At 42.8% G+C, this 27,631-nt stretch overlaps 1 protein-coding gene across 1 annotated transcript in view; it reads left to right on the forward strand.

The window, feature by feature from the left end:
* The window catches only part of MGAT4B (alpha-1,3-mannosyl-glycoprotein 4-beta-N-acetylglucosaminyltransferase B), a 511,447-nt gene that overhangs the window by 418,780 nt on the left and 65,036 nt on the right, over positions 1–27,631 (forward strand). The window contains exon 9 of the mRNA XM_075344381.1: positions 5,913–6,043. Coding sequence (XP_075200496.1) covers positions 5,913–6,043 — 131 coding nt within the window. The remainder of the gene's footprint in view (positions 1–5,912; positions 6,044–27,631) is intronic.

Raw genomic sequence — 27,631 nt, forward strand, 5'->3', positions numbered from 1 at the left:
TTCTAACAGGGTTGGTTACAATCAGTCAAAATTTTAGAATTTAACCCTGTCCATGTAGGGGATTTAACACTTTGGATCAGAAATGCTTTTACTACACGGTTATTCTTCCAGCTGGCCCAATATTGTGTGCAGGGCAAAAAAAAAAACCGCTGCATCCCTCTACTCTGAATCAGTTGGAACCCGAAATATTGGCCCCCTACCAATCATAAATTCATTATATATCCTAGCGATATGCCGTGATATTTTAAGATTTAAAAATCCCTTCTTGAATTTAAAGCGACGTACCACCCTGAAACTGAAAAGTGACTACACATGCTTTATGTGCTCTCCTCTTGCCTCCTTTCCTCCTTTTCCTTTCCTGCTGTTTCCAAGATGGCCCGCCACAGTTACATAGGGAGTATAGCGGTAAGTATGGGAAAATAGGAAACAACAATCTGAGCAAAGGATCTAGCGGGAAGAACACAGAGGGCACCCGGGACAGTGACTACACATGTGAAATGTATAGTCACTTTTTAGTCTGAGTTGTGAGTTGCTTTAAAGGAGTTGTCCACTACTAGGACAACCTCTTCTTATTCCCCATGTTTGACCCCTTTAAAATAAAAACTCTTCTACTCACCTCCCGTGCCAGTGCCGTTCTAGTGGTGCCAGCATCCGCTTTCCCGGAGCTCACGTGAAGTTGTGACATCACATGAGCCCTGCGCCCAGTCACCGCTGGCTTCTCTCTTCGCTATAGTATTCACAGAAAAAAATGGCTCAAAGTGAACTAACTAGCCAATATTTCACAGAAAAAAGTAACTTTCTAAAATATCAATTCTTTATTATACAGGAAAAAATATTTAAAATTAACATACAAATCCTTAAGGATATACATAGACAAGAAACACACAAACAGCCAAATCCATAGACTTCATCTAATAATATAGCAGAGAGACCAGTGATATACTCCAGAGAAGGGGGTCAGTATATCACTGTGCCAATCACCTTATTGATATGTGATTGGAACATTATATTAGATTACAATAAATATTTTTTCACCCGACGCGTTTCTCCTCCTTCACCGGAGGTTCATCAGGGGTGTATGTAATATGTCATAACACATTTGATTCATAGAAACAAGCAGAAGAGTGAGGAGAGGCATACATAGATATCATTACATAGAAAACCTTATCACTGAAGATTTTATGTCAGCCGTTCTCTAGATTCTAATCCAAATTTTTCTTCAGTTTTTATTAAAGGTTTTCAACTGATATCTAGAGGGGGGGCCCCAGTCAGGGTGCAAAATCCGCATCAATTAACTTATAGACAATATTTTTCATTCCAAGATTGGATTTCTCTAGTCCATATGCTGATATGCAGATAGTCTCAGCAGATAATTAGACAAGGTCTTGTTTTTCAATGTGGAATACTGCAACTCCAGAACCTCCTCACATGGCCATACATACACCCCTGATGAACCTCCGGTGAAGGAGGTGAAACGCGTCGGGTGAAAAAATATTTATTGTAATATAATCAGTAGTTTGCAAATAATGTCATGTAAACACTTTATGACTTCAAGGACAGTTTTTGTCTGGGCAAAAATATTCTGAGCACTCCCAATTCTCTTATCTTGGACGTTTGGGAGCCTCAGGGTATTGATACGCCTAGGAAAAATGTTCCAATCACATATATCAATAAGGTGATTGGCACAGTGATATACTGACCCCCTTTTCTGGGGTATATCACTGGTCTCTCTGCTATATTATTAGTTGAAGTCTACTGTATTTGGCTGTTTGTGTGTTTCTTGTCTATGTATATCCTTAAGGATTTGTATGTTAATTTTAAATATTTTTTCCTGTATAATAAAGAATTGATATTTTAGAAAGTGACTTTTTTTCTGTGAAATATTGGCTTCTCTCTTCCTACCTTCAGATGGATGATTAATCAACAGGAAGTGAGTGCTGCGGCTACTGCTCACTTCCTGCTAATTACTTATACGTCTGAAGTATTAGTGGACAACCCCTTTAATGGAAAAAAAAAATCTTGACTTATTGTATGTATATTAAAAAAAAGTGTACATTAACTGTCTTAAAGGGAACCTGTTACTAGATTACCCACATGTTGTGATACACTTGTATCACTTGTTCCAGATATGCCCTGTAAAAATCGGACATTTCTACTTTACCTGTGATTAAATCAGGAGATCTAGCATAAGTCACAAGTGCCTGATGGATCTGAGGTCAAGGACCGTACATGTAATGCTCCCGGCCGGTGTAGGGGCAGCGAGTGGGATTAGTGGACACACTGGACCTTAGGGGAAACTCAGGCTCACCCTTTAGTGGGAGGAGTTTAATTAAGCGCTCACCGCGAGGCAGACGCCAGGTACCACTCCCAGGGAAGTGACCAGGACTGTGGCAGCTGACCCCTCAGGACAGGTAGCAGACTCAAGAGTAGACAGGTACAGGCGGAGTGACTGAGGCAGGCTGGACAGGCAAGTACGGACAGGAATGGTGGGCAAAGCAGGGATAAACACTTATGGGAAGTCAGGTACTGGAGACTAACAGTGAAAACAAGACAACTAGCTAGGTAGTAGACTGCTGACTAACTAGAGGCATTGCACAGGCACCTCCCCTAATGGAATGGTGCCTTAAATACACAGTGCCTTTCAGCCATAGGCTGAGAGGCATTTCCTTGAAAAGGCACGCCAGCCCTTTAAGAGGAGGGCCAGTGTGCACGCGCGCGTGTCTTAGGTGCACTTCCGGGAACCCGGTGCGACATATTTAAGGCCCGGGAGGGGAAGGAGGCAGCAGCACATGTGGATGACCGGTGGAGTGCGGGGAAGGACCTAACCCGGCCAGGGCGTTGAGTAGGTCGGTGTCTCTGTAGAGACACTGGCACTACAATACACTTCTTCAAAGCGATCCTTCAGTACATGATAAAGATATTTAGAATAAATGCATAATGTTTTCACGTTATCTCATGCTCTTTTTATATATTGCTCCAGTTTCATGTACCCCCATGATTTTGTAGTTCTCAGACTACCATATGCATATCAACATATCATGCTTGGTAATCTGAGATACTCCCTCTGCTCTTGGGTGGTCCATCCATCAGCAGAGGGTCTCCGACTACTAAAGGAAATTGTAAAGCCTGCGAGACTTCACCATTTTCTGGGATGGACCAGGCTAGAGCAGAGGAAATCTCAGTCTTCCAAATTACATTGAGGGGACATATTAAGACTTTTCCTTTACCCTGGTCTTCATATAAAGAAAAAAAAAAGGTTGGGATAGGATGCACCTAATTTATTAAGAGGAGTATATATCATTAGCTTTGCATGCATGAGAATACCTTTGGCACTTGTCGAGTTTCGCCATAAATAATATCTATTTCATGGTTAATTACAGTTAATTTGTCAGGATATCCATGGTCACGCCCTATTTTAAGCTCCAACTACTTTTAGAAACCTGGTGTTAGAGGCGGGAAAAGGTAAATGTTGCAAATTTGCGTTAATGGTAAATGTTTACAAATATGAGTGCCCCATAAATTGCAACTTTTTACTCCACACAACTGGCGTAAGAGGAATGATTGATTCCTGAGAAGCTGACAGCCATTTTACAGAAATAATGAACGGATTGGTTTCTGGCCATAGAAGGTCACCGTGTTTGGCTGCGCTGAATGCTCCTGCTGTTTGCTGTTAGTATTCATTGTACTAGGTAGCTTTCCTGCTGGAATCATCCTTCCCCTTTTGGACCCAGCAGGAGCTTGCCTCCACCCAGCTGCTGATCATTAGTATTCATTAGTATAGGTAGCTTTCCTGTTGGATTCTCATCTCTCTCCCTTTTGGACCCAGGAGGAGCTCACCTTCCATCTAGCTGCTAATCATCAGTATTCTCTTGGTGCTTAAATACCCCTTCAAGCTCTGGTTGCAAGCAGATGGCTTGTACTCCTCTGTGGTATTGTTGCTGAAAACTTTGCTGAACTTCTACTGGTGTCATCTGTGGATAAGTAGTTCTTGCATTGTCCTCATTGTGTTGTCTGTAGTGTTTAGAGTGGTTGATGAAGACCTCTTTCCATCCGTTGTTTATTTAGGGCCCAGTACTAGGGACACCTAGGGTCAGCGCATAGGTGCGGAACCTCTCTAGGGTGGTTAAGGACTCCAAGGAAAAGCTGTAGGTTTGGTCAGGGGTCACAATCTTCTCTTTCCTTAGACACATGGTTTCCTTTCCCTTCTCTTTCTCCATTCGCTTGGTACTTCCCCGTCCTTAGTGTGACACTAGGTTTAGGAGATATGGCAGTGTAGTCACAGAATGAACAAGCAGGTTGTCAGGGCTTTGGGGGATGGATCCGTGTTCCAGCCCAGAATGACCTTACTGTAAAGCACGAGTCCCCAACCTGTGTCTCTCAAGACTATGATGTGCGGCTCGCGAGTGTCTTCTATTGTGGTATTTAAGCACCAGATCTAACAAATTGCTATGAAGAGCAGGTCTCCATGTGGTGACTTTTTTGAGTAGTCGAACATAGAAGACCAAATCTAAAGAGGGGGTGGGGGGTAAAGGTAGGAATCCCTGGATCTTAGCTTACTGCTTTAGGCCCCTTTCACACGTCAGTGATTCTGGGACGTTTGTGCTTTTTTTTTTTAAACGTATCAGAATCACTGACATTCGCAGACCCATTATAATGAATTGGTCTGCTCACACGTCAGTGATTTTTCACTGACCATGTCTCCGTGCAGCGTTCACGCGTGTCCGTGATTGCCGCACGGAGACATGTCCATTTTTCTCTGGCATCACTGATGTCCCACGGATCACGCAGTGGTGTGGTCCGTGAAACACGTGCCAGAAAAAACGTGCTTTTAAAATAAAAAATCATTTCTACTCACCCGGCTCCAGCGATGTCCTCTGCAGCCCGTGCAGCCTGCTGCTTCTGAGCCGGCTCATTACTGTCGCGCATATTCATGATGCACGTCACAGCCGACCCGGAAGCAGCTGCTGCGGGGGTCAGCGCCGGTCGGATGCTGCACCGAGGGAGCGATCAGCACCATGGAGAGCGGGAGTGCGCACAGGTGAGTTAATCTCTAAGTGCAATCACGGGCCACGGAGAACGGAGCCCGGATTGCACTTAGACAACCCACGTGTGCCGTGATTCACGGCACACGGAGGGACATGTGCGTGTTTTACACGCCAGTGAAAAACGTCACTGTTTGTCACTGACGTGTGAAACGGGCCTTAGTGTGATTTCTGTGAGAAATCCTTGGCTGTCATTATACCGGTAGTGGAGGCTCTGGGTGTCACTACTGGGTGGTGACTGGATATGGCTCGCGACCCTCTTTTAGAGCTGAATGTGGCTTTCAAGGTTAAAAAGATTGAGGATCTCTGCTGTAAAATATCTCTCTCCTGCTGTAAATGGAAGGGAGCTGCTGAATTGAGGACCGCCTCCAAAAATCAAAAACGTTCTGATGCAAAATATTTTTTTTTTTTCTTCAAATCTATTACAGTGAAGAGAATAACATTACATAAACTGTATGCAGTGGTGAGTGATAGTTTTGTTTAATAGATGTGGTATGTTTGTCTGCAGCCACAGATCTTGGATTGTCACACAGTATTGCTTACTTTGAACCCTGCTTTTCTTGTTAGGTACATAATAGGAGTAAACTTCCCGTTGTTAATAGCAGCGTGGACATTTCCATTTGCTTCTTCCCGCTTTTGTTTGCCAACTGTGAACGTCTAGGATTACACACACTGTATACTTGTATCACTATCGATCGCTCTCGGGCTTTCATTTGATTGATGGTATTTAAGGCTTAAATGGCAGCAATCTGCTGAGAAAGCGTCACTAAAACTTCTCATCCATAGTGGATATTTTGAAATTTTTATTTATGAAGCTCGCTGGAAAAAAAAGAAATCTGAGTAAACACAATTTTCTTTCATTACGTTCAGGAAAGCTCTTCAAGTCTCTGGACCTCAGCCTGATTGTGGAGTTTATCCTCATGTTTTACAAAGACAAGCCTATCGACTGGCTGCTGGACCACATCCTGTGGGTGAAAGTGTGCAATCCAGAGAAGGATGCTGTAAGTAATACCAGATTGCCGCTGTGGCTCTTGTGAGAATCGCCTCCTCGGAGGGGAACTTGTGCACCGTCTGCATTTTCAATTCCACCTGTCATTTATATAGAAAGCATCACCTGGATTTGGGAAATGGAATTTGAAGTGGACTGCCCATTTCAGAAATAGGAAACATATTTGGGATTACATTGGCAGGAAGGTTTTTTTTTAAATTTAATTATCTCCCCATGACACACATGCCCAGGTATATATTAAATATGGGAAAATATATTCAGCTTTATTGGAATTTTAAATAATCTTTCAAATTATCCAGATTACCCAAAGGTAACTCTCCTTTATGATCATTGGTCAATTTCAGTATATGAGTAGAACACGCACTTATTGGCCGATTGTATGTTTTATGTGTTCTGAAAACTAATTGTGGTAAACAGCATGTGCTATTGACAATATGAATGATCATTATTATATTAGCGATCACTGTCCTTTAACTTCTGTGCCAGTCATTGCACTCGCTGCCCAGAGATCATAGGCTCCAATTCAAATTGCTTGTTCTCACCCACAAAGCTCTCCACAGTGCGGCACCCCCCTACATCTCCACCCTCATCTCTGTCTATCACTATATCCATTCTCTACGCTCCACAAATGACTTTCAACTAACATCCACACTAATCCTAACCTCCCACTCCCGGATCCAAGACTTCTCCTGAGCTGCACCAATATTCTAGAATGCTCTACCCCAGAAACAAGGACAAACCACTACTTACTCAACTTCAGACGTTCCCTAAAAACACATATTTTTAGGGTGGTCTATCACACTTCCTAATCGAATTTAATTCACATAGTCCCTCCACAACTTCTCAGAACATAACTCCCCATCAAACTCCACTGCTCCCAAAAGCATCTCAAAGATTAGCTGACTGGATCAGGCAGCCTTTATCTATCCCCCATTTCTTTGAGATGGCTGGATTGTCATTGTAAATAAGATAAACATTTGCTCCTTGTCGTCCCCCGCCCCCCCACCTCATTGTAGATTGTAAGGTCACACGAACAGGGTTTTCTTTTTTGCTCTAATTATATTTTGTATAACTGTTACTTGCTTGTATATGAACCTCTGAATTGTAAAGTGCTGCCGAATATGTTGGCACTATAGAAATAAAATGTATTATTATTAGCCCAATGTGATATACCTGTTTGTTACATGTTGTGTGGAGCCGCCTCTAAAAGCAGCGATCAAAGCTACCTCCTACAGCTACTTTTCAGCCACTTAAATAGATATCCCATCTCCAAGATTCTATCTCAATATGTAGTAGGAATAAAAATAGTATTAGCAAATACCTTCAATTAGAAATGTAGTTTAGTTCTCCTGACATAGCTTTGTCTCTTACCTCATTTGCAGGGCATTGCAGAAGCTTAGGTATCCAAGGTTATGACCACAAGCAACTAACTCTCACTATATGAGTGGTCGTAACCATGAATACCTAAGCTGTAATACCCTGCACATGAGGTAACAGACATAGCTAATCAACAGAACTATGCTATATTTCTAATTGGAGGTATTTGTCTTGCTGAGGTATCCACTCTTGTTTCAATGATCACAAACACACAGCCAAGAAAACTCAGTTGGTTTAAGAGAAAGAAGGAAAATAAAGCTGTTAAAATAGCTCAGCCAATCACCTGACCTGAATCCAATAGAAAATGTATGGAATGAATTACAGCTCAATGTTCATGGAAGGAAGCCACGGAATATTCATGACTTGAATAGTGTTTGTGTAGAAGCATGGCCAAAATCACAACTGAGCAATGCATGCGACTACAACCCCTGACAAAAAACTATAGAACCACCTGGCTCTGAGGATGTTCCTTCAGTTGTTTACTTTTGTTGAAAAAAAGCAGATCACAGACCTGGCACAAAACTAAAGTCATTTCAAATGGCAACTTTCTTGCTTTAAGAAACACTAAAAAAAAAAAAAATCCTGAAAACATAATGTGCTAGCCAGTAACGGTTACTTTTCAGGACCAAACGGGGGGAAAAAATTATGGAATCACTCAATTACGAGGAAAAAATTATGTAATAATGAAAAACAAACAAAAGAACACTCCAATACGTCACTAGTATTTTATTGCACCACCTCTGGCTTTTATAACAGCTTGCAGTCTCTGAGGCATGAACTTAATGAGTGACAAACAGTACCATTCATCAATCTGGCTCCAACTTTCTCTGATTGCTGTTGCCAGATCAGCTTTGCAGGTTGGAGCCTTGTCATGGACCATTTTCTTCAACTTCCACCAAAGATTTTCTAATTGGATTGAGATCCGGACTCTTTTTAGGCCATGACATTGACCTTATGTGCCTTATTTCAAGGAATGTTTTCACAGTTTTTGCTCTATGGCAGGATGCATTATCATCTTGATAAATGATTTCATCATCCCCAAACATCCTTTCAATTGATGGGATAAGAATGTGTCCAAAATTTCAATGTAAACTTGGGCATTTATTGAAGATGTAATGACAGCCATCTCCCCAGTGCCTTTACCTGACATGCAGCCCAATATCATCAATGACTGTGGAAATTTACATGTTCTCTTCAGGCAGTCATCTTTTTATTGTTTAGCTTTTCTGTATGTAAATCCCATTTCCTTTAGGCGGTTTCTTACAGTTCGGTCACAGACATTAACTCCAGTTTCCTCCCACTCGTTCCTTATTTGTTTTGTTGTGCATTTCCTGTTTTGGAGACATATTGCTTTAAGTTTCCTGGCTTGACGCTTTGATGTGTTACTTGGTCTACCTGTATGTTTGCCTTTAACAACCTTCCCATGTTGTTTGTATTTGGTCCAGATTTTAGACAGCTGACTGTGAACAATCAACATCTTTTGCAACATTGCGTGATCATTTACCCTATTTAAGAGTTTGATAATACTCTCCTTTGTTTCAATTGACATCTCTCATGTTGGAGCCATGATTCATGTCAGTCCACGTGGCACTACAGCTCTCCAAGGTGTGATCACTCCTTTTTAGATGCAGACTAATGAGCAGATCTTATCTGATGCAGGTGTTAGTTTTGAGAATGAAAATTTACAGGGAGATTCCATATTTTTTTCCTCATAATTGAGTGATTACATAATTTTTTCCCCTGTTTGTTCTTGAAAAGTAACTGTTCCTCCTGGTGATGGTACCCCTTTACCCCTTTTCTTCTATTCTCTTTTCTCAATTATATTGGCATGCATTCAAATGTTTGTGTGGAATAACAATATTGTCGCCTTGTATGGAATCTTTTTTGTTAAAATCTGAAAATTCAATAAACTTTTGAAATAGAAAAGTAACCGTTACTGGCTAGCACATTATGTTTTCATGATTATTTTTGTTTCGTAAAGCCAGAAAGTTGCATTTGAAATGACTTTAGTTTTGTGCCATGTCTGTGATCTGCTTTTTTTTTTTAAACAAAAGTAAACAACAGAATGAACATCCTCAAAGCCAGGCGAGTCCATACTTTTTGCCAGGGGTTGTAGTTTCTCCATACAGGAGGTGTCTTGAAGCGGTCATAAGCAATAAAGGCTTTTGTACGAGTATTAAATACAAACACTTTCTCTCTGTGTCATTTCTCATTATTACACATTACACAAAATTTATGAACATCTATGGTTTGATTACTTATGTCACCAGCTGTGTGTGTATTATATATAAAGAGAAACACGCACACGCACGCACGCACGCACGCACGCACGCACGCACGCACGCACGCACACACACACACACACACACACACACACGTACGCACGCAGGTGAAAAGAGTGCTTGTCCCCATCTTGATTTCTTGTTCTTTTGCATCATGTTTGTCACACTTAAATGTTTCTGATCACCAAACAAATTTAAATATTAGGCAAAGATAACACAAATAACACCAAGTGAAGTTTATAAATGAAAGTCTTTATTAAGAAAAAAAGAAATCCAAACTTACAGGGACCTCTGTGAAAAAAGTGATTTACCTCCTGAACCTAATAACTGGGGCCCACCCTTAGCAGCAAAAACTGGAATCAAGCATTTGCGATAACTGGCAGTGAGTCTTTTACAATGCTCTTGAGGAATTTTAGCTCACTTATCTTTGCAGAATTGCTGTAATTCAGCCACACTCGAGGGTTTCTGAGCATGAACTGCCTTTTTATGGTCATGCCACAGCATCTCAATCGGATTAAGGTCAGGACTTTCACTAGACCACTCCAAAGTCTTAAATGTGTTTTTCTTAAGCCATTCAGAGGTGGACTTGCTAGTGTGTTTTGGATCATTGTTTTGCGGCACAACCCAAGTGCGCTTTTGGTTGAGGTCACAAACAGATGGCCGGACATTCTCCTTCAGGAGTTTTTGGTAGAAAGCTGAATTCATGGTTCCATTTAAATTCCATTTAAAATCTTCCGGATCATGAAGCAGCAAAACAGCTCCAGACCATCACACTACTACCACTATGTTTTACTGTTGATATGATGTTCCTTTTCTGAAATTCTGTGTTACATCTACGCCAGATGTAATGGGATATAAACCTTCCAAAAAGTTCAACGTTTCTCTTGTCAGTCCAAAGAGTATTCTCCCAAAAGTCTTGGGGATAATTAAAATGTTTTCTGGCAAAACTGAGAAGAACCTTTGTGTTCTTTTTGCTCTGCAGTGGTTTTCATCTTGGAGCTCTGCCATTCAAGCCATTTTTGTCCGGTCTCTTTCTTATGGTGGAGTCATGAACATTGACCTTAACTTGCAAGTGAGGCCTGCATTTCTTTGGATGTTGTTGTGGGGTTTTTTGTGACCTCTTAAGAGTTATCGCTGCTATCTTGTGGTAATTTTGGTCGACCGGCCACTCCTGGGAAGGTTCACCACTGATCCATGTTTTCGCAATTTGTGGATAATGGATCTCACTGTGGTTCCCTGGAGTCCCACAGCATTAGAGATGGCTTTATAACCTTTTCCAGTCTGATAGATCTCAATTTCTTTGTTTCTCATTTGTGCCAGAATTTCTGTGGATCCATGGCATGATGTCTAGCTTTTGATGATCTTTTGGTCTACTTGACTAATCAGGCCTTGGTGTGGCTGTGACAACCCACAGCTAATTTATGTTTTAAGGGGGGAGGGGGAGGCAATAACTTTTTCACAGTGGGATTTGAAATTCTTTTTCAATTAGTAATAAAGACCTTAATTTATAAACTACATTTTGTCTTATCTTTGTCTAATATTTAAATTTGTTTGGAGATCTGAAACATTTACGTCTGACAAACATAGAAAAAAAAAAAGAAATCAGGAAGGGGGCAAACACTTTTTTCACAACAGTACGTGTGTGTGTGTGCGCGTGTATGTATGCATGTGTAGATATATATATATATATATATATATATATATATATATATATATATATATATATATATATATATATATATATATATATATATATATATATATATATATATATAATATATACACACACAGTGGAACCTTGGTTAATGAGAACAATCCGTTCTGGGACTGTGCTTGTTGACCAAGTTACTTGTTCAGCAAAGCAAGATTTCCCATAGGAAATCATTGCAGTGCAGACAATTCCTTCCACAACTTGTTAAATGTCCCATCCTGGTGCCCTATTGTGCCATTCCACACACGCACAAACACAGATTATGCTCACCTTCCCTTCCCTTCCCTCGCCGGTCTCCTGGAACTTGCAGTTCGCCCGTAGAAGACGTGTATCGGGTAACCAAGGCGACCGATGCCGGACCTTCCACACTCAGCGCGCTGATGTCAAAGGCAGGAGCACCTTGCCTCTGATTGGCCAGCGCGCTTGCCTTTGAGTAGCGCCTGGCAGGGGAAGTTCCTCCCTCGTCGCGATGGTTACCGGATACACATCCTGCGGAGGGAGGACCTTCCCCTGTCAGCCGCTACTCAAAGGCAGCGTGCTAGCCAATCAAAGGCAAGCGGCTCCTGCCTGTGACGTCAGCGCACTGGGAGCTGAAGTTCCGGCAGCGGTCGCCTTGGTTACCCGATACATGCAAGTTCCAGGAAGCTGGCGAGGGAACGGAAGGTAAGGTGAGCATAATATGTGTGCGTGCGTGCATGTTTGTGTATGTTTGTGTGTGCTTGTGTGTGTTTGTGTGGACTGCAAGAGTGGGTTAGAGCGCGGTGGATGTACGGAACCGGAAGTGTGTGCGGTGAGTATTCTGCTTGTACAGCAAAGCTTGCTCGTAAACAGAGTTACAAATTTACAGAAAGCCTTGCTCGTTACGCAAAATACTTGCTAACTGGGTTACTCGTTAAGCGAGGTTCCACTGTGTGTGTGTGTGTGTGTGTGTGTATAAACGAGTAAGCCAGTTAGCGAGTATTTCGCCTAACGAGCAAGGCTTTCTGTAAATTTGTAACTCTGTTACCATATCACATACATACACATATCCATCTTTACTGCACAATGATCACTGTTAATTTAAAATCCAAAGGACAATGTTGTTTTTTGTTTTCTTTTTCTGCACCATTTCATCACAAATAGAATTTTTGTTCCCTGTTTTCAGTTCTTTATATGTTGTCATGCAAAATTAAAACCCACAATTAAAAAACAAAACACCATAAAAAGACAAAAGAAACCCGCTGCCATACAGCCATGTAGATGGAAAATTAAACTTTTGGCTCTTGGGCTGAGTTCACATGTCCTGTAATCATCCGTTAGAACGAATCCTGCAGAGATCTGTTGGCCAAAAAATTCTGCAAACACAACTTTTTTTTTCGTCCGTTGTTAAATAACTGTCTCCAGGATCTGTTTTGTTTTGTTTGTTTTTTTTTACCAAGGGAGTCTATGGAGAACGGATCCGTTAACGGATTTCTATTTAGTCACCTGTTTTACTTGCATTTGTAACGGATCCGTTTTTTTTTTTCTTACAGGATCCGCTAGAAATGGAAGACAAATAGCAATCCATTAATTTATCCATCCTCCATAGCCTCCCAGGTTATAAAAAATAAAAAACTGATTCGACAGGCATCATTTTGCCAGCGGATCTCTGCAGGATCCGTTCTAACGAATGATTACAGCACATGTGAACTAAGGGGAGGAAAAAACAAAGTCCAAAGAATAAAACTTTGCTTTGAAATGAAGGGGGTTAACAAAGGCAATGGCAATTTCATGCATATGAGCGGACATGTCATGTACGAAGGTATTGTAGTACAGACCTCCTGTGCCTCTGCGTAGTGTGAAGAACCATTTTTTATTTTGGGGATCACATAATACTAATCAGTCTGCCATTGTGCCTGTAGATGTAACACTTCTCATATTACGGGTATTTGCAGTCAGTGCAGAGTTTTTGGATCTGCCGGTGTGTGCATCTATAGCTAAAGTTTAGCCATTCGGTGACCCGCAGCTCCGACACTCGGCAACAAATGGGTGAACTGTATAGGAAGGTCTATTAGTAGTGTCAGTGCAATGTCTCGGTGTGTTGACATTCTATCCCAACGGGTGATTCATGTTGCTGTGGAAACGGAAATTTATTTTTGTATGCGAGAATAAAAAAAAAATATATATTTTTTTTTTTTGCAATCTCTCTTGCTTTTGCGAAGCACAAGTGAAGGGAGATGCTGAATGGACGTTGGTAGATTTCTATTATTCAGTCTATTTATGACCCAATAAATGATAATTAATTCCAGTTCTACATTGCTAACCACACGACCGCAAACCCCGATGGATGTTTTATCCAAATTACCGTCAAATAAAACACAATTGCTGGGTAAATTTAGTATTTAAAGCCACTACATTGCATGAATATATAGTAATGGTTGTATATTACAGAAATACATAATATTTAAGGAGTTGAGCTTTTATATATGTGTTTTTGTGCTTCATTTCCTGCAGCAAAGGCAGATTCTTTAAATTATGCCATCCAATGTACACAGGACTCCATTGTTACTGACTAGTTGGATGCTGATAATTTCACTGTAAAAGCTTTTTTTCTGCTTTTTATTGCATTGACTTTTTGTTGTGTGGCTGCAGAATACTCTTGATACTTTTTCTCCAGTCACCCTCCACGACAGCACCATAGGAGTAATAGGAGTAACCCTCCTCTGGTGCTGTCGTGGAGGGTTCCTAGAAACCGAATTACCGGTAAGACTAAAGGGTGCTTTACACGCAGCGACATCGCTAGCAATGTCGCTCGTGAAAGCACCCACCCCTGTCATTTGTGCATCACGGGCAAATCGTTGCCCGTGGTGCACAATATTGCTAGCGCCCGTCACACATACTTACCTTCCTAGCGACGTTGCTGTGGCCGGCGAACAGCCTCTTTTATAAAGGGGCGGTTCGTGTGGCATCACAGCGACGTCACACGGCAGGCATCCTATAGAAGCGGAGGGGCGGAGAGCAGCCGCATGAAAGTCACGCCCACCTCATTACCGGAGGACGCAGGTACCGTGTTGTTCGTCGTTCCAGGGGTGTCACACGTTGCAATGTGTGCTGCCTCAGGAACAACAAACAATCTGCGTCCTAAATCAGCAACGATATTTGGGAAATGGACGACGTTTCAACGATCAACGATTTGGTAAGTATTTTGCATCGTTAGCGGTCATTTGTATGTGTCACACGCAACGACGTCGCTAACGAGGCCAGATGTGCGTCACTAATTCCGTGACCCCCAACGACATCTCATTAGCGATGTCGTTGCATGTAACAGGGCCTTAAAATCTATTTTTTTTTCTTCTCTTTTTACATCCAAAAATTTATATACTGATTTCTGATCTTTAGCATTGAAGGGAATTTGTAGTGATCTCCGAACACATGACTGCAGCAGAACATATCCAAACTAACCATTATTTTGTGATTCCACTGACATTCAGGTGCTCACGTTGTAATTTGTAGGGGCACCACAATCTTTTGCTTTGACATAAGGTCATTTCAACCCAAGTTGAAAGGTGTTGTCCACGCCTTCTGAAAGACTTTAAAAAACAAAAACAGAACAAAAAAACAGATACTTTACTGTCGTCTCCCAGGTCTCACCACGGTTTTTCAATTTATTTCTGTTGAGTGCATATTACATCCGATTATGCTGTTGTCACCCCCAGTGCGAGCCGTTCTAAAGGCCACGTCACACTAAGCAACATCGCTAGCAACATCGCTGCTAACGAACAACTTTTGTGACGTAGCAGCGATGTTGCTAGTGATGTCGCTGTGTGTGACATCCAGCAACAACCTGGCCCCTGCTGTGAGGTCGTTGGTTGTTGCTGAATGTCCTGGGCCATTTTTTAGTTGTTGCTGTCCCGCTGTGAAGCGCACATCACTGTGTGTGACAGCGACAGAGCAACAACTAAATGTGCAGGCAGCAGGAGCCGGCTTCTGCGGAGGCTGGTAACCACGGTAAACATCGGGTAACCAAGAAGTCCCCGCTCTCAGCTGTCAGTGCCGGCTCCTGCTCTGTACACATCGGGTTAATTACCCGATGTGTAGTCTGGCTATGTGTGCAGGGAGCAGGAGCCGGCACTGGCAGAGTGAGAGCGGGGACGCTGGTAACGAAGGTAAATATCGGGTAACCAAGGTAAGGGCTTCTTGGTTACCCAATGTTTACCGTGGTTACCAGCCTCCGCAGAAGCCGGCTTCTGCTGCCTGCACACGTAGCAGAGTACACATCGGGTAATTAACCCGATGTGTACTGTGGCTAGGAGTGCAGGGAGCCAGCGCTGTGGTGTGCGCTGGTAACCAAGGTAAATATCGGGTTTGTTACCCGATATTTACCTTAATTACCAAGCGCAGCATGCTTCCATGCGGCGCTGCTGGCTGAGGGCTGGTCACTGGTTGCTGGTGAGCTCACCAGCAACTTGTGAAGCGACGCTCCAGCGATCCCTGCCAGGTCAGGTTGCTGGTGGGATCGCTGGAGTGTCGCTAGTGTGACATCTCACCAGCAACCTCCTAGCAACTTACCAGCGATCCCTATCAGGTTGGATCGTTGTTGGGATCGCTGGTAAGTTGTTTAGTGTGACTGGGCCTTAACACTGCAAGCGGCTCACACTGGCCTGAGCACCAAGCGTAACCTGAGCACAGCAATGCTTATGCAAGTGGTTTGCATACATAAAGAACGCAATCTCTGTTTTTTGTTTTGTTTTGTTTTTTTTTGTAAAATCTGTTTGGTACGAATTTCTTGTTTGCGCATCTCCTTAGTTATTCGTCTTCGTGTACAGCATTCCTTGGATGAGCTCTTCCGCCTTTTTTGTTTTAGCACTTTCTGGTGTTCTCCGCAACGAGACCTCCACCCATCCAAATGCAGTAGCTTTTTAATTTATTTTGCATGCATCTCTTATTTTACATATTTTGTACAAAACATCTGTTAATTGGCAATACACACAATCTATATATATATTTGCCTTATTCTGTCTGTCTTGCTCTAAAATTACGTCATTACAGTGACAACCGTCGCCACACCACGCGCGCTAAAGAGCCTGCGACCAACGGCTCAGCTAACTGAACAGCTCGAACTACGGGCCGACAGGACGACGTCCGACACTTTTCCCCGCACCCACACGCAGCCCCGACTCCCCGTTGAGTGCTGCACCCCCAGGAGCCCACACCGGCAACCCATCCGACACATACCCACCGCTCACCTCCGCCCCCCGCACACTTTACCGCTCTTGGCTCCACCCGCCCTCCGCATGTATACACTGAACACACACACACAAAAACAAACACACACGAATAGTCACCTGTCCCCAGCCATGCAGTCCCCAGCACTGACGTCCTCAGCGCCATGGCCCCACTCGGCTCCACCCCCCGCACACATTACCCCGCTCGGCTCCGTCCCCCCGCACACATTACCCCGCTCGGCTCCGTCCCCCCGCACTACGCCCTCCGCATGTACACACTGAACACACACACATACCTGGATAGTCACCTGTCCCCAGCCATGCAGTCCCCGGCACTGATGTCCCCAGCGCCATGGCCCAGCTCGGCTCCCCCCCCGCACTCCGCCCCCTGCGCACATTACCACGCAGGATGGGGGCTCATGTCAGGATGGTGGCTGCACCACGATGGGGGCACATACCAGCATTGGGCCACATCACAGCATCAACATATTTGCACTTAACTTTACACTGTTCATGACCCTCTTTCATTACAAGCCATGGACATCATTAAACATTAAACTCATCTATTAAAACTGTTCCTTCTGTTTGTCATTTTAAAACCAATAAACAATTATAAGAATACTAAATGAAACCTCACCCATCCAGTCCATTCATTACCTTATTATTCAATCTGCTAACCTACATACACATTCTAGACTACCCGATACGTTAGAATCAGGCCACCTTCTAGTATAATATATATTCGTATAGACCAATTTATCAGTATGGCTGAAGAGTGAATGGGAGCCATGGGGATGGAGTGAGCACAACCCCAATCCTCACCTGATTGATGTCGGCCCCCTGTTGTGTGCTTATTTTCTTCAGTTTTTCATGGTGTCCTGTAAATCATTTCACAATTCATGATCGATAAAGCTCTCTGTCAATATAAGATGGAGAGGGAGGATGCGCTCCTCTGTGTGAAATCTTATGGAAATCCATTAGAAATTATTTGAAGAAACTCACATTAAGGATATAATAAGCCCTTATTACATAGAAGGAAAATCACGGTAGGACAACCATACAACATATAACGCATCACGAAAAAGTCACTCTACTTTGTCCAGCTTTTCCATGGAGCTTTTCTTTATTAATGGAGACTACGATAAAAGCCATGCCCAAAAATGAGAGAAATAGAGCTGTAGTCCCCATTCATAAAATGCCCTTTTATTCAATCTGGAGAGAGCCAGATGCGTATAGGACCATTCAACCACTTCACGTCTACATGCGTTTCAATGGGTCCCAATACAAAATGGCGGTGAACTACTTCCTCTAAATAGTTCCCTAAATCTTACAGAAAGTGGTCTGATTGTTTTCCCAATATAATAAATGCCACAAGTTGTGGGGTGAGCAGCCTTTGCCCCCTATATAGGTATTTGTACTTGGCTGTAATACTCTACATGATCACGAATCACATAATGGCACACTCATAACTTCTTGAGATGTCACATTGTTTTGTGGGTTCCATCAGTCATTATAGACCCAAACAATTAATAATAGTGTCTTTAATTAAAGGGTTTTATGAATGGCAGCAAGGTAGGTCATTAAAAAAATGTATACCTGCCTCCAAGATTGGCGCCGGCCCTCCTCTCTGAGACCTATTCCTCCCACTGGTGAACATAGTGCTGAAATATAACTGCTGATCGGCTACAGGCTTCACAGTTCCATCAGAGAGACCTTTTGGGGCGATTCATACAGGGTAGTTCAGTAGTGGACCACCGCTTTAAAAATCACGTTCCTCTCATCAAATAAACTGCTCATAAAGCCTTTTTGTAGATGTATTAATTTTCATGGTAACAGACCACAAACTATTCCTAGGCTTATCATTCACTTATACTCTCTTGTTTCTCCCTCTTCTTACTTATCAGCATTATTTATATTTGTAAGAAATAAGGGGACACATGCTTGGGAGTACGTCTTCAGGATTAGGATACCTTGGGTCTATTTGGAGTTTACCGTGGAGCTAGATAGACCTGCATAAGAGCTGGAGGCACAATACAGGACAATAATTTTGAAAAAAAACTATGTTTAAAGTTGCTTTATTTTATATTTTACATCCATTGAAACAAGAAAAAATGATTGTGGGGGACTTTATATATAAAACTACCAGTGGTGTAACTAGAGTTTCATGGGCCCCGGTGCAAAATTTCAACCTGGCCCCCCTATCCTTCCATGTTAGTCTGATGCATACATTTAGTGTTCTAAATCCTATAAGACATACAATTTGCCCCCCCCCCCATTATGTAGTAATGTCCCCCATACTGTTCTAATGTACCCCATCCAGGGCTCCTTCCTGGTATATATGTTCTTTCATCCTGGTACATATGTCCCCCATCCTAGTAAATATGCTCCCCGTCCTGGTATATGTTGTCTCCATCCTGGGTCCCTCCTGTTATGTACTGTCTCTTTTCTGGTCTATATGTTCTTCTCCTGGGCCCCTCCTGGTATATATGTTCCTCTGCTGGGCCCCTCCTGGAATACACTGTCCCCTTTCTGGTATAAGTTTTCCTCCTGGAATATACTGTCCCTCTCATGCTATATATGTTTTTCCCCTGTCCCCCCTCCTGGTATATACTGTATACCATTGTCCCGGCTCCCATGCAGCGTGCCGTCCTCCTCTATAGCAGGCCTGCCATGGCTGACAGCTTTCATCACTGTTCGTGCTATGTCAGTGCATGACGTCATTGTCATGTGCCACCTCAGTCATGGGGACGCTGATAAAAGCTGCCAGCTCCTTTTTGCTGGCCGTGTGTATCGCAGTGCAGGGACCAGACAGGTCTCTGCACTGCAATGCATTTCAACTGGATGTACGGCTTCGGACGCACATCCAGGTGACGCCGGGGTTGGGGCCGGCGGGTCCCCTGCAACCCCAGTCATGGTCGCGATCCCTGCGACTGCAATCGTTCCGCCCCTGAAAGCTACCAATGTTAGTTTAAGCCTCCTTCACACGTCCGTGTTTAAGCACACAAATCATAAAATGGTACCGGTGTCACCAGTGTTTTGGATCAGTGTGTATTAGTATGACATCCATATTTTACCATCAGTATGTCAGTGTTTTTCTCACAGATGGATCATTATGTACATAAATTGCAAAACTTCTCCTATACTTTGCAATATGAAACATGTACAGCGCTCTGATTATACGCAGGAGCCTGTAGAAGAGATAATACAGGAGGACAAAGTGGAGGGGATCATTTGTGCCAGTAGGGTATAGCATGCTACCATCAGAAAGGTCACCTGGGAAAGGGAGGATGTATAGTCATACAGCAGCCCCCAACTTCATTCAAAGGGTCTTGGGCTTCCCCATAACGGGCAGTTTGTTTTTCATCAATCCTAATTATTTATTTTTTTCTTGACTTGAGTTCAAAGTAATTAGGGGTTTATAGTTTCCAAGCCTGTGATATGGATTGCTGAGCAAACAAGAAAAAGGTGATTCCCCCCCCCCCCCCCTACTGCGAGAAACAACATCAATAGACTTGTTAATTAGGACCCCTCATGGTTTGTCTTAAAGGAAATTTCTAAGTAGAAGCAACCTTCCTAAGCCATCTATATGGGGATGTAGGTCATAGAAAGTTGAATAAAATTGTATCTGTGATCTGATGTCTTATTCTAGACAAATCCACGTTTTTCTTAATATGTAAGGGAGCTGTTAAGATCTATGGGCTGGACATAGATCTCTCTAAGACTCTGCCTCCAGAGCTTGTTTTAAATGAAAGGGGCTGTTACCAGTGTGAGACATGTAATGACTGACAGTCTACTCTCTTGATCTACATGTCTCACACTGGTAACTCCCCCTTTCATTTAAAACAGGCTCTGGAGGCAGATTCTCAGGGAGATCTATGTCCAGCCCATAGATCTTAACAGCTCATTTACATATTAAGATAAACATGGATTACTACAAACTAAAACATCTGATCAGAGATATCAATTTATCATTTTATTCCGCTTCCTATGATCTGCATGTACACATAGACTGCTTAGGATGGTTCATCCTACTGACAGATTCCCTTTAGAAGGAAAATTCGTAACAATACTAATACGATGATCTCTTTTTACCCATGTGTGGAGACACGAGGGTCAGTGGGTGCTCAGGTCTGATGGCCTAGCTGTCTTTATAAAGACTGCACAAAACACGCCTCATACCACTGAACACTCACTCTCCTTTCCCATGGGCAAAACAGTACTTAGGCAACACAGGATGAGTAAATCACACATTGGTAAGACTTTATTGGGTCACCAACAGGCAAAAACATATAGGACAAGTCCCAGCAAGAACAGAAAATGATATAAGCAACACAGTCTCACCCTTTCACTGGCCCGCCAGGGATTTGAGTTTTTATGACTTCAGGGCTACCAGGGCCAACTATCCCAGTCCAGCAGCACCCTGCTTTTGGCGGGCACCCACTGAAGAGAGGGCAGCAAGCTTAGGACGCAGTTCTGTGATTCTCCAGCTGGAGCCGAAGTTCCTCAGCCGGAGGCATGTAAAGGCCTTTTCTTGGTGCAGCTCTGTGATTCTCCACCTGGAACCAAAGTTCCTCAGCCGGAGGCATGTGAAGGCCTTCTCTTTGTACAGTTCTGTGAATCCCCAGCTGGAGCCAAAGTTCCTTGGCCGGGGGCATGTAAAGGCCTTCTCTTGGTGCAGTTCTGTGGTTCCCCAGCTGGAGCAGAAGTTCCTTGGCTGGGGCATGTTCTCAGTTCAGGTTGTGTCTTACAGATTTGGTTGGAGATGACTGCTCTCTCATTGGTCACAAGTTCAATCCAACTGCATAATTTCCCCCTGAACTATGCTGTCAAAGGGGTTAATGCAATACACATTTACAGACAATAGGGCTCTGACCAGTCTGGCAAGAGACAATGGTTACCTTCTCTTGATTTAACAAACAATATAACTCATACGTCTGACCTAATTAAGAATTGTTCAACACCACACTAGTGGCCAAACGCCGTGTCATCCCACTATATTTTTAACAATTATCCATGTGTCTAGTCTGTTTTATCTTTTTCCATGCTGAAAAGCCTCAGTATCTGGCTTGCGATGCCCTTACTTACACTACTATAGCTCTTTGAATTTTTTTTTTTAATTAAGTACAGACACTGAGGGAGATGTCTGGCTGAAGAAATACCGGGATAATGGAACAGGTCTCAGAAGTGTTATTTTAGTGGTATGATTCGCTTTCAAGTGCAGTGAAAAAAATGTAAAATTAAAGTCAAATCCATCATGCTCCAGAGGCTCTACAGAGACGTAAGGACGGGCTCTCTTGGTATGGGGTACCGCTCGCTTGGTCCATTGCCTGTTATCTCCGACCACTCAGGACAGCTCCCCAGAATCCTCGCTGCATTGTACCAACTAATGTTCTATTGTGCGAGGAGAAATGTCATCCTGGAAATAACAAAGGGACATTTGTGGCATGGTGAAGTCATTTCATAGTAGCTTTTAGATCTCACCATTCACTTTCTGTCTCCTTTTGCTTTTTTTTTTTGTTTAGTTTCTCTGTCTGAATAGACCAAGAAAGTATCGGGATGAATAAGAGATGATACTGATTGTAGAAGGTTGTGATCCCTTTTAAGTAGTCTTAGAAACTGCAGCCTATAAAGCTTCAAGATATATCAAATAACTAGAAGCAGCTTCATTCTCCTGAGATTCCAGCGGTTGAGATGAAAGGGCTAATTCATCATCCATGATTAGAAATGGTATATTTTCTGTAAATTCTTTGGAAAACTTATAGACTCGCTGAGCGTTTTGTTGTCCAATTGACTCTGGTGCTGAAGCATGTACCTTTTTTATATATAAAATATGTATGGATGCATCCCAATATACAACTTTCTGAAGTTTGATACAGATAATTGTACTAGGAGCAAGGTGGATGAGCTTTGAACACATCATCCACAGGCTCTAAAAAATGTCCTGCTCAGATATTGACCCGCATTGCAGATTTATAAATCCTCGGCATTTCAATTTATGGCTGTGGATTTATTAATTTTTTTGGAACTGTTCCCTATTGAATTGAAAGCAGTCAGGATCCGCAACACTGTCACAGTATAGCGCCAGCCGTGATTCTCAAAGTTGCATGACCAAAACACATTGGGGCAGCTTGCTGTCAGGCTGCTGTTTTAGAGTTTTAATTTCCTTTAAACTTCCTCTCCCTTCCACCTTACCCTAAAAAAAATAAAAACTCCAACCAAATCACAAACCAAGTCAGTCGCATGCAAATTTCAGTTACAAGTGACTTGCAGTTACAAGTGAAAAGGTTTTGGTTCCGTGTTAGCCAGTTGAAAAATCATTGAATGTTCTCAGTGAGAGGAACAAAATTATCATTTTAGTTAGCCATTAAAAGGTATCACAAGATTATAATTTTGTTCTTCTCACTGAGAACATTCAATAAGTGACTTGCATTCACGTCTATGGCAAAAAGAGCCTACAACCAGCAATGGAAAATCCAACACATTTGGAAATGTATGTGTGTATTGTGACATCATGAGAAATCATTAGATGCGATGTTACAATGCAACACCTGTCACTGGGAACGCAGGGGACAGGCGCTCAAATACTGGCTCTCAGACTAGAGTGACCCTAGCTATCCGTGATCTCAGAGTTACCTCTGAAGATGAGGATGTCTGAGCCGCCTTCCTGACCCTGCTCCTGACCCGCCCTGACCTTATACCCCCACCCCCCTTACCCCAGGGTAGGATCGGGGCATGAGTGAGTAAGGCCACTTTCACACATAATTGTTTTGCCATCAGTCACAATCCGCCGAATTATTAAAAAAACGGATCCGATGACACATGCCCCTGGATCCGTTTTTTCTCATCGACTTGTATTAGTGACGGATTGCCTCACGTTTCATACGTCGTCTGACTGATCCGTCGAAAATTGTTTGCCCGTCGGACAGAGACAAAGGACAAAGTAACGTTTTTTTGTCTAAGTCAAAAAAACGGACAGCGACGGATCCATGGCCGTCCATTGTTTGGTAGAATGGAAGCCTATGGGCGCAGGATTCATTGTCATCCGTTAACTGACCGGAATCCGGCGAAGAATTACGTTTTTTTTAAACTGAGCATGCTCCAATTATTATTTATCCCTCAACTAGTCTGATCAGTCGCATCAGTTTTTCCACAATCCTCGACAGATCCATCGAAAAAAACTGATTGTGACTGAAGGCAAAAAACTGATGTGTGAAAGGGGCCTAAGCCAACAGAGATAGAGAAACGGGAAACCAAAAGTCGATCTCTCTGCACGTTCACAGAGAGGTGTAAGACAATAAGGGCATGGGAGGAAAATAACAGCAGGGAGGAAACAACAAGACAACGAGAGAACACCACAACAATTCCAAGCACAAAGCAATACAATCACCAGCAGGACTGGGACACCACAGCACACAGACCAACACCGCAATAAACTACTATAGTCTGCTGAGAGGACAGTTTCCAGCATATTAAATAGGAAGGGAGCCATTGTGATAGGCTTCCAATAACGTGATCCCAGAAGTAACAAGCAGGCTAGCCGAGCTCAACCCTTGCTAGCCTTATCATGAATGAGCCCATAGCTGGTTGATGACCGAACCTGCCTATGTAGCTTAGAAGCACCAGAGAAACCATAGGGTGAAGTGTCAGGATCTGTAATGTGAACAGTGTCTGATGCCACCATTACAATCGGTGAGTTTTGTGCAAAACACCTAGTGACAACAGCACAATCGGAGTCACGTGACACATATGTAGCCATTGCCTAAATGCTCACTTGTTGCAGATCTTTGCAGCAGATTACCTGCAGATTTAAAATTCATATAACACAAATTATCCTTTAATGGTACCCTCTCTGCCGCCCTGGTTTTCCGCCGGCTCTGTACACCTTAGTTGCACCGTTGCTGTGTCATCACGTGTGATCGCTGCAGGATATTGCAGGCGGTCATAAGCACTTGGAGGAGGTTAAATATACATAGGCTGGCAACTGCCAGTTTTGCAAATCCACACAATTTTGTGTGAACTTAACACTCCTATCCCTGCCTCTTCTTCCACATTTGCTGTGAATATTTTTTTTTTTTCAGCAAATCCAGGACCTGTGAAAGTAGAGCAGTACAAACTTACTCCTCTTTTATGTATTTAATTTCACAGTTTACATACCCGTGTTTCTCCGGGAATAAGACAGGGTCTTACAATATTTTTTTCTCCAAAAGATGGGTTAGGGCTTATTTGTCTTATGTTTTTTCCATGACCAACAATAAACCTTTATTGTAGAACAAGAAAGGAAAATGAAAATTCATACAATTATTCATACAATTATATATGTGTGTGTATATATGTATGTATGTGTGTGTATATATATATATATATATATATATATATATATATATATAATAATGCAACACCTGTTATGGGGAATGTGGAAAAATCAGAGGACTGGAGCTCTTATACTGTCTCTTAGGCTAGGGTGGCCCTAGCTATCTTTTATCTCAGAGTTACCTCTGATGGTGAGGATGTCTGAGCCGCTTTCCTGCCCTTGCTCCTGACCAGCCCTGACCTGTACCCTCACCCCGCTTATTCCAGGAGAGGGCCAGGGCAGGAATGAGTAAGTCTACAGAAATAGACAAACAGGGGAAACCAAAACACAGGATTTGAAGAATTATGCTGATGTTCCAGAATGTGATATGATTATACTTGAATAAATGTTGATATTTATAATGTATACACACACACCCACGCTGCACCTACATACCAGCCTGTCTCATCTTCAGCTTTACACCCCAACAATGAAGAAACCTTTAGTAACATCATGGTCACATGATTAATTCACCAAAGGTCCTTAAACAATCTTAAAGGGAACCGGTCAGGTGTGATATGCACCTGGAACCACAAGCAGTCCTGGGTGCATATTGCTAATCCCTGCCTAACCGTCCCTGTATACACTAGCATAGATAAGATTAGAGATTTTTAGAAAAAGTATTTCTAAAGATCATATATCGTATGCTAATGAGCGAGGGCACTAGTCCCCTGGGCTTTAAGGTACATATAACGAGATCGCTAGCGAGATCGCAGCTGAGTCATGGTTTCTGTGACGCAGTAGCGATCCTGTTAGCGATCTCGTTATGTGTGACATCTACCAGCGATCAGGCCCCTGCTGTGAGATCTCTAGTCGTTGCAGAATGGTCCAGACCACTTTCTTCAAAGGTGATCTCCTGCTGGGCAGGACACATCGCTGTGTTGGAAACTGTGTGACAGGGTCACAGTGACTGCTGAGATCGTTATACAGGTCGCTACTGCGACCTGTATTGTTTCTGCATCGCTGATAAGATCTGACTGTGTGACATCTCACCAGCGACCTCCCAGCGACTTACCTGCGATCCCTATCAGGTCGCAAAGTTTTCGGGATCGCTGGTTGTGTGTGACTGGGCCTTTAGTTCCCCGGCCAGTTGCCTTTCATTAGCATGTTAGTTCGCCCCTGTGGGTGTGCTAACATGCTAATGAATACGTCGCGTCACAGGATGATCTCACTCACATCTCCGCCGCCCGACGCTGGATTTCGGCTCAGTGCGCATGACTCCGGAGTTTGGGTCATGCGCACTATGAAGCCGGGTGTACACACCCAGGCTTCAACTGAAGTGGTGCGCATGACTGAAACTCCGGGGTCAAGTGCACTGAGCCGAAATCCAGCGATGGCTGAGAGGCGAGTGAGCTCATCCTGTGACGCTGCACATTCATTAGCATGTTAGCACACCCACAGGGACATACGAACATGCTAATGGGGGCAACTGGCCAGGGAACTAAACGCCCAGAGGACTAGTCCCCTCGCTCATTAGCATATGATATAAGATCTTTAGAAATACTTTTTCTAAAGATCTCTTTATCTATGCTACTGTATACAGGGACGGTTAGGCAGGAATTAGCAATATACACCCAGAACTGCTCGTGGTTCACCTGACAGGTTCCCTTTAATCTTGGAATACAAATGCTGGGGCCTGAGAAATTGTGCATTTTGACTGCCCCTAATGCCCTCCCTGATTAACCTTATTTTTGGAGTAGGGCAAACTCCAAAAATTCTGTAGAATCGTGATAGGGCTTATTTTCGTGGTAGGTCTTATTTTTGGGGAAACACTGTAGATATAAAGTTCAAGGGTGTTTCTATTCTTTCAGTGAAATGCTACACAAGTGACTGTGTAATTTTCTTCTTCTGTTGTACACCTTGAATAGAGAGGATGGGTCTCAGACCCTGCATAAGGATCTGGAAGCTGAGCTATTGGCGAGCTGTGTACACGGCACGCCTCGCAGTGTCAGGTGTATGGCAGGGTATGTTGATCTGCATGGCCTCCTCTTAATCCTGAATAGCTGTATACATCTATGAATCTATTCATTCAGCCCATTTCCTTTGTGTCGGAGAACCTGCCCCATTCATCCTTCTTGCGGCCAATTAAACCCGCTTCAGCAGAAGCTATTGCTGATGTACTTACAATAAATCCTGGATCGGGCTTTAGTTTCTTTCATTCTCAGTATTTTTCTCTCCTATCATAATGAGCACTTTTAATAATGAAGTGATGCTGGATATCTCATTACTTCCAGCTGCCTATAGTTTGCTCTTTTCACCAAAAAATATATGACTTTAATTAGGCAGAGCGGAGACTGCTGTGCTGTCACACTGCCTGCTTTCTGTTTGGAGACATATTTTATACAAAATATCCCCGTCCTGTCTGGGGAAACTATTTTCTACAACCTTTGATAGCACTAATTAAAATTCATTTTTGTACTTGTATCTGGCTATTATTTTTATTATCGCCATAGGGGCTGAAAGCATCTCCCCAACAGGGCTTTTTTTGTGCTAGTACAAGCCTAATCATCTAATTTGAACAAAGTTCCTAAATACTCCTTAAAAAAAAATAAATAAAAGTAAAGTATTATTTATTACAATTTCTTTTATAGTGCAGCGCTTTACACTGTTATCGTCACTGTCTTCATTTATATACTTGTATCAGTATGCCTTTCAAGTAGACAGAAAAGGTGCCCAA

This window comes from Anomaloglossus baeobatrachus, chromosome 4 (assembly GCF_048569485.1).
Source record: "Anomaloglossus baeobatrachus isolate aAnoBae1 chromosome 4, aAnoBae1.hap1, whole genome shotgun sequence".
NCBI classification, from domain to species: Eukaryota; Metazoa; Chordata; class Amphibia; order Anura; family Aromobatidae; genus Anomaloglossus; species Anomaloglossus baeobatrachus.